Genomic DNA, 14,167 nt, shown 5'->3' with positions numbered 1-14,167 from the left:
AAAGTATATAGATCAGAAGGGAAAAAATAGAACTGTCCCTGTTTGCAGATGACAAGACTAAACAGGTAGAAAATCCTAAAGAATCTACATAAAGGATCTCCTAGGACTAATAAGGAAGTTCAGCCAGGTCCCAGGATACAAGACAAAGATACAAAAATCGACTGGATTTCTACATATTGGCATGGACTCTGAAGTTAAAAATATAATACAATTTACGATTGTGCAAAAAAGTGAAATACTTAGGTATAATTCTAAAACCACGTGTGCAGGAATTTTATGTCAAAAGCGAGAAAACACTGATGAAAGAAATCACAGAAGAGTAAATTAGTGGAGAGAGCGCCGCGACTGTGGCCTGGGAGAGTCAACACAGTAAAGGTGTCAACTCTCCCCAAGATGACACACAGGTTTAACGCAACTCCTGTCAAAACCTCAGTAACATTTTTTTGCAGATATAGACAAGATTATTCTAAAATTCATGTGGAAAGACTAAGGAACTAGAATAACTAAAATAATCTTGAAAAATAATAAAGTAGGAGGAATCCATCTACCCAATTTTGAGACTTATATAGCCACAGGAATCAAGACTCTACGGTCTAGATACACAGATCAATGGGACAGAACAGAGAACGTAGCAACAGGGCCTACAAATATGCCCAACTAGTTTTCGACAATAGTGCAAAGGCAATTCCATGGAGGAAGGACAGCCCTTTCAACAAATGGTGCTGGAGCAAATGGACGAACATAGGCAAGAAAAACCAAACCTGAAAATGGGCCATGGATTTAAATGTAAAATATAGAATGTTTAGGAAAAAAATAAGAGAAAAATCTTTGGGACCTAGGGCTAGGCCAAGAGTTCTTAGACTTGACACTGAAAGTATGACTCATAAAAAGAAATTCGATAAATGGGATTTTATCAAAATGAAAAAGGTTTGCTCTGCAAAAGACCCTGTTAAGAAGATGGAAAGATATGCTAGAGACTTGGAGAAAGTATTGGCAAACCATATATCCAATGGAGGACTTGCATCTAGAATACTCTCCAAGGTCAACCATTTTTTAAAAATCCAATTAGAAAATGGACAAAAGAGACGAGCAGACATTCTACCAAAGAGGATATACAGATGGGAAGTAAGCACATGAAAAGATGGTCAACATCATTGGCCATCAGGGAAATGTGAATTACAACCACAATGAAATGTCACTACACCCCTTCAGAATGGCTAAATATTACAGTGCTTCAACGTGGATGAACTTGAGGACATTATGCTAAGTAAAATAAGCCAAACACAAAAGGACAAACATGGTATAACTGCCCTTACATAAGGTACCTAGAGGAGTCAAGGTCACAGAGACAGAAAGCAGGATAGTGGGGGCCAGGGGCTGGGGGGGAGGGGGAGGGAGAGGGAGGAGTCAGTGGGACAGGGTCTCAGGTTGGGAAGGTGAGAACGTTCTGGAAAGGACAGTGGTGATGGTTGCACAACAATGTGAACGTGCTTAATGCCACTGAGCTGTGCACTTTAAAATGGTTAAAATGGTAAGTTTTGTGTTATGTGTATTTTACCACAATCTTAAAAATTCATTAAAAAAAAAAAAGAATTAGAAAGAAATGACTGGTACTCTGGCCTCCAGAAACATGGGCTCCAGGGGTCCAGAACACAGAGTGAAGCCTCCCTTTTTCACGGCACGAAGCCCAAGTGGGCTCTCTCTCCGGCCCGAGGGAACACATTCCCAGCACAGGCCACGTTCAGAGACCTAGAGGATCCTCAGGGCAGAAGAGCAGAGGGCAGCCCCACAATCCTGAAAGGGCTGGTGGCCTCAGACATCAGCACGTTTCACCCTTGCAGACGCTGCAGGGAGCGAGCAGGAGCACAGGGCCCGCCGTAAATACCTGGGACTGGACAGGGGAGTACGGGCTGCCAGGTTCCCCACTCAGGAGAGTTTCACTGTTCATTTTCGTTTTTAGACAAGCAATATAGCGACTGCAGAAATCTTTGCAGAGTTCATTAACCTTTTCCAGCTCAAGAAGATGAATACGCAGAACCTGGATTGCTTTTACCATCTAGAAGCAAGAAAATGAAGACCTTCAGACCAGAAAAAGGGAGCATGACGGTAAGTTATCATTATCACCACACGACTCTCCTTGGTTATGAGCCAGCCGAGGCGTCCTGTACCGCCAGGAACAGGAGGAGCAAGACACCAGATACTATGCAGAACCACCACGCATTCCAGCCCCACTGACCTGGGGCTTGTTGTTTCGGCTCCACCTGGCGTGCAGGGACAGAGGCGGTCACAGCTCCGGGAGCCAGCCGGGCCTCGACCTTGGCCTCGCCCAGCGACTCACCCTCGCCCTGCGACTGCTCCTTCATCTGTAAATGGGGATGAATCCGTACGCGCCTCCCGGGTGGTTCTTAATTTTGAAGAAGTTCAACTTACCAACTCCGCCTTTAATGGATTCTGCTTTTGGCATCAAGTCTAAGAACTCTGCCTACCCCTAGATTAGCCCCAGATCCTAAAGATTTTCTCTTACAATTTTTCTAAAAGTTCTTCGGTTTTATACAAAGTCACTACATTTGGGGGTAACTCGTCTCCCAGCGGTAGATGACTGACACTAGTGATGAACCATTAACATAGACACCACTTCCTGTGAACGAACAGCCTAAAACTCAGCTCCTTCCCCGTGACCTTGGTGGGGACAGTTCACACGTCTCTGTGGAGTGAACCCGTAGGCCAGTCAGTAGTGAGAATGACCAAGCATCAAGCTCTGCTAGGCCCCGTGCTAGGGCACCAGATAGGAGAGCCCTGGTCCCTGCCGGCCTGGCCCATGCTGGCTACCCCCGGGCCCTCCTCGCTGCTGGCCACATAGCAGAGATGCAGAGGCAGAGAGAGCATCCGGTCCTCGTCCCCAAAAGGCAGGCACTGTTGGTCCCATTTCGAAGAAGAGGAGACAGACTCGAAGTCAGACAACTCACCTGTAAGATCTCCTTGGCTGTAAGGGTTGAATATTAATGAAAAATTAAAAACAATAGCACCTAAGACCAAGGCAATTTATTCAGGGAAAAGTTTTCCAAAGACCCTTTCCTGCTGATGAGGGGCCTGAGGCTCTGGTCTGGGAGCTGGCCAACTCTAGTGGGAATCCAGCCCCAGACACAGGCTGCCAGGGCTGCCTAGTGCTTAAGGATGCCGCTCCCCTTGGGCACAGCAGTGATGTCAGCCCAAGGAACTCTCCATTGCTTTCGGGAAGCACAGAGAACCCAGGGTTTTGGAGCGCTGGATCTGGGAGGGGGGCACCCGCGTGAGCCAGGCTGGCTTCAGACTGAAAGCCTAAGGGAGGCCGTGAGGGGTGTCGGACCCCTGATAGGCCCGTCCCTGCTCCACACTCACGTCCCTGCTCTGTGCTCACAGGCCGCTCCGAGTCGTCACACAGCCTGTCACCCACCACCAGTGCCAGCCTCCAGACAGAGCTGTCCTGGAGAACAAAGTTGTGGTCCACGATCAGGGAAGAGCCAACACCTGAAGCTGGGCCCAGACACGTTCCCAGGAAGCAAGACACAGGGCACGCCGACCCCAGTGGCCTTCCTGAACATACAGGAGGGACTGAACCCCCAGCCCACTCAGGATGCAGGCTCAAGCCATCCTGTTGGATTATTACAGGAAGGGGTCAACAGAGAAGGCTGGAGACCTGGCGACATTCAAGTCACACACGGAAAACTATCTCATGAATTGTACAGTTCTCCCCTTTGGTAGAGTCACAAACAATCTAAAGTTCTAATTAGAAATTTAAAATTTATCGAACAGATTAAATTTAGAAGAAATAAAAATTAAAAACATGTATTTTACTTACTAAATTGTCAGTTTCTGGATCTTCACAAAAGAAGGGCTTTCCTTCCTTCTCTTGCTTCCTTACAAAGTTCTCAATGTCCACATCAAAACTGGCAGAAGTTGTGCCTTCCGAGCCCTGTGTAGATTGTTCACATTTTTCAAACAACAAAGCTAATAATGGAAATAGTGGATGCCTGGGGGGAAAAATTTTAAAATATGTGTTCTACACTTTCATGAAAATGTTTTAGTATGTACATATGCAATGTTTTATATAACAGCTTTGCTGAGATATAATTCACACACCACATAATTCATCTGTTTACAGTTTATAATGCAACAGATTTTAGTATAGTTACAGAGTTGTGCAACCATCACCACAGTCGATTTTATAATATTTTCATCCCCCAAAGAAACCCTGTAACTATTAGCAGTCACTCTCCATTTTCCACCAAACCCCAGCCCCAGGCTACCACTCATCTACTTTCTGTCTCTACAGATTTGCCAATTCTAGACATTTCATATAAATGGAGTCATATACTATGTGACCTTTGGTGTCTGGCTTCTTTCACTTAGCATGATGTTTCCTAGTCTCATCAGTGTTGTAACAGGTAACAGTACTTCATTCTTTTTTATGGCTGCATAATATTTCACTGTATGGTTAACACCAGTTGGACATTTTTAAATTTTACTTTTAGATCCATACTCCATTTTGAGTAGATTTTTGTAAAGGATGTGAGATTAGGTCAAGGATCTCCTCTCTGCATGTTGATGTCCAATTGTTCCAACTTGGACAATTTGTTGGAAACTCCACCTTTTCTCCACTGAGAAAATCAGGTAGACTGATTCTTCCAACTTTATTCTTCTTTTCAAAATTGTTTTAGCTGGTCTAGTTCTTTTGACTTCCATATAAAATTTAGAAATAACTTGTCTATATGTACAGAAATATCCTGCTACAACTTCAATTATAATTGCTATAGAGCAATTTTAGGAGAAATGACGTCATTACTATGTTGAGTCTTCCAATCCATGAACGTCGTATGCCCTTTATTTAGGTTTCCTTTGACTGCTTCCATTGGCATTTTATAGTTTTCAACATAAAGGTTTTGTATGTGCTTTATTAGAGTTATACCTACATTTTTTTGGAGCTCTCGAAAGTGGTATTTTCTCTTTAATTTCAGTTTCTAATTGTACATTACTGGTAGAGAAATAGGATTGGTTTCTGTGTGTTGCCCTTGCAACCTGTGACCTAATTAAACTCACTTATTTAGTTCTGGAAGTTCTTTGGTACACTCTTTGGGATTTTCTATATGTGGACAATCATGTCAGTTGTGCACAAAGCCAGCTTTATTTCTTCCTTTCTAACCTGATATACCTTTTCTTTCTTTGTCTTGCCTCAGTGAACTGGCTAAACGTCCATTACAGAGCTGAACAGGAGTCAGGGTGGACACCTCTGCCTTATCCCCAAACATGGGGGAAAACATTCCATCTTCCGCCATTAAGTATGATGCGAGCTGCAGGGTTCTTTCGTAGTTTCCCTACATCAGGCTAAGAAAGTTCCCCTCTATTACTGCTTCACTGACAGTTTTTAATCATAACTGGCTGTTGACTTCTGTCAAATGCTTTTCTGCCATCACTTGATATGATCACGTTGTGGGTCTCACTGGTTGATCTCTGAATGGTGAACCAGTCTCATACTCCTGGAATAAGCTCCATTTGGTCACTAAATATTCTTCTCTCTACATGTTACTGGATTTTATTTGTTAATATTTTATGAACGCTTTTTATGCCAAAGTTCATGAAGCATACTAGTCTTTAGTTTTTTCTTTTTTTATATTGTCTCTGTCTGGCTTTAGTATCAGAGTGATGTTCAATTCATAAAATGAGTTCAGAAACATTCCCTCTTCTTCTATTTTCTGGAAAAGACTGTGTCGACTTACTGCTTTTCCTTCTTTTTGGTAGAATTCTCCAGTACAACTATCTGGGCCTGAAGATTGCGTTTTGTAAGGTTGACTAAAATGTACATTTACATTCCAAAACTTTTTTAAAAAGATATTAGGAATAACGTTGTAATCTGAGAAAACTTTCACCCCAGTAGTTATCACATCATGCCTCACTGCTCTGCCTGGCTAATAGCTCACGTTCCACTTAACCAGATTTTCCGTTCTCTTTACTCCTCTGAACACCCACACGCTTCACATCTCATTGCTACCTATAAATGGCCTGCTTGTCTGCGTCCATCGGGGTCTGGGACCCCACAGGGGGAGGGCTCACTCCTTCCACATCCGGTTCAGAGCAGGTGGGGTCTTGCTCCGTTTTTAACTCTGTTACTACTTGCATCTGTGAAAGGAGGAAGAGGACTTTTGTTACTAAAAAGAAAATAAGCTGCTACCAAGTACAGTAAGTCCCCTATGTACGAACCTTCAAGTTGTGAACTTTCAAAGATGCAAACAGATTATAAACCTATTACACTACAGTACTATATAGCCAATTGTGTTAGTTGGATACCTAGGCTAACTTTGTTGGACTTATGAACAAATTGGACACGAACTTGCTGTTGGAAAGGAACACGTTCGTATGCAGGGGACTTACTGTATTCTATTCTCAAACAGAAATGCAGTGGAATGGTAAGCTGCCAGACAGTTATATGACAGGCAATAATATGTAAAGAATACTCCCAACAAACTCCTTTGAATTTAATGTGCTTCTAAATGGCTAAAACAAAGGTCAAATTTCCAAAACATTTAAAAGTTGAGAGGACCGATATCTGTGAAATGCTTATGATTTTCAGAACCGTAATAACTCTACATCCCTGAAGGGAACTGGTACAGGTGTAGTCTTTCTCGTCTGCCTCTCCTTGTTCTCTGTCCTCACACTGAGTAACGTGGCAGGAAGAGAAGAACAAACAAATAATCCAAGCTTTCTTATCCTGTCACAAAAACAACTCAAACCCAAGATGCTCCATATTTGTGACAGGACTGAAATTCTCCCTTACCTATCCTTAAACTCAGGAATACACAAGCTATAAAAATGTTACAGGGACTTCCCTGGTGATGCAGTGGTTAAGAATTTGCCTGCCAATGCAGGGGACACGGGTTCGAGCCCTGGTCCGGGAAGATCCCACATGCCGCGGAGCAACTAAGCCTGTGTGCCACAACTACTGAGCCCACGAGCCACAACTTCTGAGCCCATGTGCCACAACTACTGAAGCCCACGCACCCTAGAGCCCGCGAGCCACAACTACTGAAGCCTGCGCGCCTAGAGCCCGTGCTCCGCAACAAGAGAAGCCACCGCCATGAGATGCCCACACGCCACAACGAAGACCCAACACAATCGAAAATAATAAATAAAAAAAAATTTTTAATGTTAAGGAAAGCTACTGCATCCAGAAAGCAAAGACCAGCGGTGTTTAAAGAAAGTGTTAAACGTAAGAAGAAGCCTTAAAGATATTACCACTGAAATTGCTTTAAACTGGCTGTTGTTTGTAACTCAGGGGAAAAGGATTTAAATCCTTCAACATAAAGAATTCAGTTTACAAATAAAACAAAATCGCTACAGTAAACTTCTTGTTATCCCTGAGCAGATCACCACCCTCCTCGGCTTCTTCAGGACTGGGGTATCTGGGATCCACCTGCCCCGCCCACAACTGCCACCCCCATCCCTTAAGGAAGCAGCCTGTTGGGGAAACTGTGGTGGGGTGGGGGGGTGGGGGGAAGCTCATCCACGGAGATGGGAGAGGCTGCATCCTGCCAGGAACCCAGCCTGGTGCTCGGGACTGCAGCTGAGCGAGCAGCCCTGCAGGTCCGGGCTCAGGCCCTGTTCTCAACTCTCCAACAGGCCAGAGTGAGCAGGTTACTTCCATTCTGCTGCCTTTAGATGGAACAGTATACTTGGGAATTGCTTCTCTCTTAAAAAAATAAACCTGTGCGCCACAACTACTGAGTGGGACTTCCCTGGTGGCGCAGTGGTTAGGAATCGCCTGCCAATGCAGGGGACATGGGTTTGAGTCCTGGTCTGGGAAGATCCCACATGCCGTGGAGCAACTAAGCCCGTGCGCCACAACTACTAAGCCTGCGCTCTAGAGCCCGCGAGCCACAACTACTGAAGCCCGCGCGCCTAGAGCCCACGTGCCGCAACTACTGAAGCCTGTGCACCTAGAGCCCATGCTCCGCAACAAGAGAAGCCACCGCGATGAGAAGCCCGTGCACCGCAACGAAGAGTAGACCCTGCTCGCCCCAGACCCAATGCAGACAAAAAACAAAAAACAAAAACCAAAAGCGACTGACTAAAGCCCAATCAAACACAGTCCTTCTGGAGAAAACTCTGACAGTACTATAAAAAAAGCCTTAAAGGATTTATTTCAGGACTTTAAAAAAATGATCGTGAAAAAAGAGGCATCTAAATGTTCAACCAGAGGACCGGCTAAGTAAATGCGGTCTGTCTGTACTGTAGAAGATCAAATGCTTACTGAAAGGAATGCTCACAAGCGGTTCTCCACGTCACGGGAAGTGCTGAGCTGTTACAAGCGAGGCCTTCCCCGCTGCGCCCAGCCCTGCCCTGGACTCCCTGCATCAGGGCAGGGACCAGCTGGAGGGAGACGGACACGTAACAGGGTGTGTCGGAAGGTGATCACTGCCACGGATGGAGAACAAAGATCAGAGGAAGGGACCAGGAAGCGGGTGGCAGGTGGGGAGCGGGCCGTGGGGGTAACCAGGGCCAGTGGGGGGTCCTCGCAGAAAGCGGGGCGAAGCAAAGACCTGCAGGACAGAGCAAAGCAGAGCCCAGGGGCAACCAGAGCCAGGGCCCCGGGGCAGGCAGAGGTGAGAGCCTGTGAGGTCGTAGGGCCCTCCGGGCAGGGCGTCCACAAGGAGCCACCGCAGGGCCCAGGGAAGCAGGGACGTCGTTAGATGTGCATCTGAGAAGCAAAATCTCTTGGAAATATCAGAGGACTTCCTGGTGAAGAGAGCAGCCTGAAACACAATTCCCTACCTCTAAGAAGCAAAAACACTTAAAACATTTTTTTTAAATCAACAAAACCAAAATCACTGCAACAGGAAACATCCCAGGAATGGAACAAAACTGTCCATCAAGGGAAGACCCGACTTGGGAAGGGGACAGGGTTGCAGCTCAGGTCCTACACACCCCCTGAGTCACACCAAGTGGGGAGTGACAGGTGGGCAAGGTGCCCCAGGTTTGGGGGGGCGGTCCCTAAACCCTCGAGCAGGGAGCCGAGCGTCATGACCGTCTCCGCAGCTGCACCCCACGTGCCATCGGATGGTCCCCTCTGCCACCCACATGCCGGGGAACGAAACCGCACAGCTCCCGCGCAGGCCAGCAACTCGGCACCACGGGAGTCCATGATAATCACCATAACCTTTAAGAGCAACGATACTTACTAACACTGACGTGAGAAAGGTCAATTCCCAAGAAACTATGACTGAGGGGACTCAGAATTACTGGCAATCTGGGTGTCATTTAGGAAATTATTTGAACAATTCTACAGCTAATCTTTCTGAGCACCAAGATATAATAAATGCACCGAACGTTCACCACTGAAGCTGCACCCTCACGGAAACTAGCTTGTGACACACAAGGTACTCTTCGCGTTTCAGTACTAGGTCGGCTGACTACTTAGGACGTGGAACAGGGCGCCAGCGCTCACTTGTTGCCCATCTTGATAGCTGTCTATGCTCAACGTCTGTGTAGCCATCATGGTGAGTGAGTTCTTTATAAAACATCAAATCATCTTGAGTCAAAAGCAAACGGTGTCTGGGAAGACAAAAGCAGAGAAGCATCGGTTAATAACTCAGAGCATTTCTTGTCCCCTTATTCCACAGCACCCGTATACCTTTTTAAATACACATCTTCACCCGGAGAGTGAAAACCATCCTTCACACTGCAGTATAAGCCAAATCCTACTCAGCAGCCCCGCACCTGCCTGGCGACTGCGTGTCTGTACTTGCCCCGGGCCCGGACGCGTTATCACGTCTCCAGGCATTTGGGTTTTATTCCTTCACTCACCCAGCAAATGCCTAGTAATGTCTACACGTGAGGGACACTGTCCTGGGCCCTGGGGCTTTCCCGGGGCCACAAATAAGAGGAAGGCCAGGCAGCACACGGAGGGGCAGGGGCGCTCGGGCGGGGTGACACGACAGAGGGTGAGCGCGCAGCTGGCGGGTCACACGGCTGCGTAACGGGGCAGGTGCACTGACACTGAGCCCGGGGAGGCCGACCTCAGGCAGGAAGGACACAGGTGGGCTCAGGGAGGCTGCGCGGGGCATCGGCTCACATCTGCACGCGATGCAAAGGTGGGAACGCTGTCATTCACCTGTCACCACACACACAGGTAAATGAGACGAGAGAAACCAGGTGGGGATGCCACCCGTGCCCCCTGCAGACAGGAGGGCAGCAGAGCCATGTGCAGAGGGACAGCAGAGTTGGGGGGCAGTGGGGGACACGGGAGCAGGTCACACCCACTCATGGGCCACGTGAAGACTGTGCGCCTTCTTGGGGCGGGGGAGGGAAGCCCCAGGAAGGTCTGACCAGAAGGGCCCTGAGGCTCCCGGCTCGGGACGGTCCCTCTGACGGCGTGCAGGGCAGGTGAGGGACTGTAGGGCCAAGGAGGGTGGAGGCCGTGTGGACGGGGGCTGACGGGAGCACAGGGCGTGCAGATGGCCTGGGATGGGTAGAGGGGCGGGTCCAGGGAGGGTCGACAGTTCCCACCTGAGCCATTGGCAGAGCAGAGCCGCATGTCCCGAGGTGGAGCCAATGGTGGGGAGCGGGTTCTGCGGCCTGGGAGGAGAAAGCAAGAGACGGGACGCTGACGGTCTGAGACGCTGCTCAGTACCCACGGGGGAATTCTGAACGAGCGAGTCTGGGCCACCGGTACAAGCCCGGTAATCGTCAGGGCGTGGCCAGCACGTGCAGAGGTGTGAACGTGTGCTCCAAGATAGCCCAGGTCCTAACCCCCAGGCCCTGCAAGTGGGGCCTTACTTAGAAACAGGGTCTTTACAGGGGTAATCACGTTAGGGGTCTCGAGAGGCGTGTCCGGCCGAGAGGCGGAGGGGAGGCTCTGAGAGGCGCCGAGGGGGGGCGAGGGGATGGCCACGTGAACCTGTGTGAATCCGAAGCAGACTGGAGTGGTGCTGAGACAGGCCGAGGACACCCAGAGCCAGCCGGTCCTGAGCCCAGCGCCGGGAGGGGCCCGAGCTGCTCACCTACGGGCGTCCACCTGACAGCGGCTTCCCAGCAGCTGAGCTGAACAAAATGCACAGCAGAGGCCCTGGAAGGGCCTAGACCAAGAAGGCAGAGCCACAGCCAAGTGGGTCTCGGCTGGGGGCCAGTTCTCCACGTTACTTTCCAGCCTCCGCCGGCCCGCCCCACGAGATGGCAGCGCGGCCGAGCCCCCAGCTGCCGGATCTAGGCGGTGGCGGATCACTCTTCCAACTCTGGGCGCTTTCAAAATGCCCATAATAAATACTGGGGACAAGTCAACGTTTCATTTTAAAAACATATAGACGTGTAGTCCTTCTCTCTACCCACCTGGTTAAAACGTCAATATCTGACATAACTTGGTACAGCTGTCCTAAAGGAAAAATTTTGAAGTTTGCGTCCAAAGCTTTGAAGATACATGCTCTCTCTACAGTGGAACACCACGCAAGGAAGTGGGGGGAAAAAAGGCAACTCCATATGACTAACACTTTGTTGAGTAAGAAGATGGGGACAGAGTGCCCTGGTCTCACTCCCGCAGGACACCGAAGGCGCCTGGAAGAAGCTGCCAGCAGATGGCGCTGTCCGCCTGAAAGGGTGGTCCAGGCCTGCCGGCAGCCATCTATCTGCAAAGCCCGCAGGCGCTCAATTCCAGGCTGCAGCAAAATGATCCTCCATGTTGGGGCAGAAACACTGCCTGGCACCTGCAAGCGGGCAGGCAAACAGCCCCCCGCGGAATTCACAGGGTCATCCCGCAGAGCTGCTTGGGCTTGGGAGGAAGCGTGTGCCCTGGTCCAGGCCTCTGGCAACCTCAGCGATTCAGCTAGAGGCCCTCCCATCCCTGGCCAAGGCAGGCCCAAGACAGAATCTGAGTGACTAAGGGAAACCTACCATTAACTGGGAAATAAAGCATCCAACCCAAGGATGAAAGGTCAGCAGGCTCATCTTTGTTTAGCAAAAACTCTTCTTTTAGGTATTATATGAAAACCAAGGTTAACTTGAGATTTCTAAACAATCCATTAATCCCTAATTCTCTCCCCCATTACATAGAAAAGGAAGCTTCTATTATATTCAAACTCAACAACAGTGTCCTCACTCCTTTTTTTAAAGGTTATATACTCCATTTATAATTATTAAAAAATATTGGCTATATTCCCTGTGCTGTAAAATATATCCTTGTATCTTGTCTATTTTATACCTAGTGGTCTATGTCTCATAATCCCCTACCCCTACCTGCCCTTTCCCTCTCCCCACTGGTAACCACTAGTTTGTTCTCTGTATCTCTGAGTCTGTTTCTGTTCTGTTATAGTTACTAGTTTATTTCTTAGATTCCACATATAAGGGCAACATACAGTATTTGCCTTTCTCTGACTTATTTCACTTACATAACACCCCCAGTCCCTCCGTGTTGTTGCAAACGGCAGGGTTTCGCTCCTTTTTATGGCGGAGTCGTTCTCCATTGTGTAACTATACACCACCTCTTTATCCATTCATGTACTGATGGCCACCTCGGTTGCTTCCATATCTTTGCTACTGAAAACTGTGCTGCTGTGAACATTTGAATCAGTGTTTTCATTTTCTCCGGATATACGAGCCCAGGAGCGGGATTGCAGGACCATACGGTGGCTCTATATTTAGTTTGTGGAGGACCCTCCATACTGTTCTCCATAGTGGCTGCACCACTTTACATCCCCACCAACAGTGCACACGGGTTCCCTTTCCTCCAACTGTCTTCACTTCTTAACGTCACGCGAGGCTCTAAAATCCAAGTCGAAGATCTGCCAACCCAACAGACTTACAATACCATGGTCTTTAAGGGTGAGACACGGTTTTTGTCCATTTTATTTCTACAAGTTTCATCCAGTTAAAAAAGAACACATTTATGGAAACTGTCACTTTGGTACCCTTTCAAGAGTTCCAGCCAGATTAACACAAATGAAGAAAACACAACTTTCCAATTTTCATGTACAGAAACGTTAAAACTAAAAGTAATTAAAGAAATACAAAATTTAAAACTATACATCCTTTCTCAGCTAGCAATTATTAACTTTAAAACAACAGTGCACCACTTTGCTAGCAAAGATGAAGTGAAACCCAGCACCCTGAAGGAATCCTAGGTCTCAAAAACCGTGTAACTGGTTTGGAAGGCAATTTGACCATATGTACAGTTACCCATAAAAAAAAGTTACACTCTTCTCAAACTCAGCTAAGAAGATAGCGTTAGTGTTGTGACCTGAAAGGCAGACAAAAAAATGAAATGTGAGCCAAATCTAACAGGCAGGCATTTTAATATTTCTAAGCATTCTAGTCCAGGACAAGTGACAAATCAGGGAAGAACCAGAGGTAGACAGACTGGCTGAGTCCCACCAGGTGGAGAAGGCCTTCCTGCTCAGAGCAGATGGTGAGTCCGGGAAGGTCCAGGTTGGCTCAGTCCGCAGAGACAGGAAGAGGAGGTGCAGCATGTGGGTCAGACGGTGGAGGGGGCCCCAGGTCAGCAGCACCCCAGCTTCCCTCATCCCAGCCCACGTGGTCCCCCAGATGAGAAGCCCGACTCGCCTGAGATGACTTCCTTACTGCCTTAGTGGTGTCTCTAAGCCCTGTGGGAGACTTAGATTTTAATATTTTTGTGTTTAGCTCCAGAATAATCTATGTATTTGACATTTAAGTTGTTTGCAGTACGCAAGAAAATTTGGCAAATTAATCTTAGGTTTTAGCCTTGATTCCAATTTAAAAGTATAACTGAGTTACTGATTTTACACATTTCTTTTTTAGTGAAAAGGCACAAGAAATTTTTTTGCATAAATTTCATTTATGCAAGTTTACTGACTGCCAGGGACTATTCTAGGTCCTGAGGGTGCAGCAGTGAACAAAACCAAGTTCCTCGTCCAACGAACGTCACTTCCCGGTAGAAGGTTTGGAAAGTCTGAGAACTTGAGATTCACTACACGTGTAATTTTAAGTTACTGGATCTACTGAGAAGGTTTTATTTATGTGGTCAGATATTTAAGGTGCTTAAAACGAAAAGTGTATCTACTAAACTTAAAACTAGGGTTCAAAATGCATAAGGAGATTTAAGTTGTATATGGGACCGATCATTAAAAATGGTACATGTAGTCTGATCATCTTGAGTTGATCAAAGGCTTTC

At 47.4% G+C, this 14,167-nt stretch overlaps 1 protein-coding gene across 3 annotated transcripts in view; it reads right to left on the bottom strand.

Moving 5' to 3' along the window:
• PKNOX1 (PBX/knotted 1 homeobox 1) overlaps window positions 1-14,167 on the bottom strand; it is a 45,445-nt gene that overhangs the window by 18,105 nt on the left and 13,173 nt on the right. For 2 of the 3 annotated variants that reach the window (XM_082624830.1, XM_082624832.1), the window contains exons 2-5: window positions 9,476-9,582; window positions 6,026-6,153; window positions 3,839-4,010; window positions 1,886-2,056 (exon numbers count right to left, since the gene is read on the bottom strand). In XM_082624830.1, the coding sequence (XP_082480956.1) occupies window positions 1,886-2,056; window positions 3,839-4,010; window positions 6,026-6,153; window positions 9,476-9,526 (522 nt within the window). In that variant the 5' untranslated portion in view covers window positions 9,527-9,582. Of the gene's footprint in view, window positions 1-1,885; window positions 2,057-3,838; window positions 4,011-6,025; window positions 6,154-9,475; window positions 9,583-10,536; window positions 10,606-14,167 lie in introns of all 3 variants that reach the window. The other variant, XM_082624831.1, reaches the window with a different exon arrangement.

The sequence above is a fragment of the Mesoplodon mirus genome (assembly GCF_964341445.2).
Source record: "Mesoplodon mirus genome assembly, chromosome: 6".
Lineage (NCBI taxonomy): Eukaryota > Metazoa > Chordata > Mammalia > Artiodactyla > Ziphiidae > Mesoplodon > Mesoplodon mirus.
The sequence above is the reverse complement of the archived record's forward strand: the minus strand, read 5'-3'. Positions and strand labels throughout refer to the sequence as shown.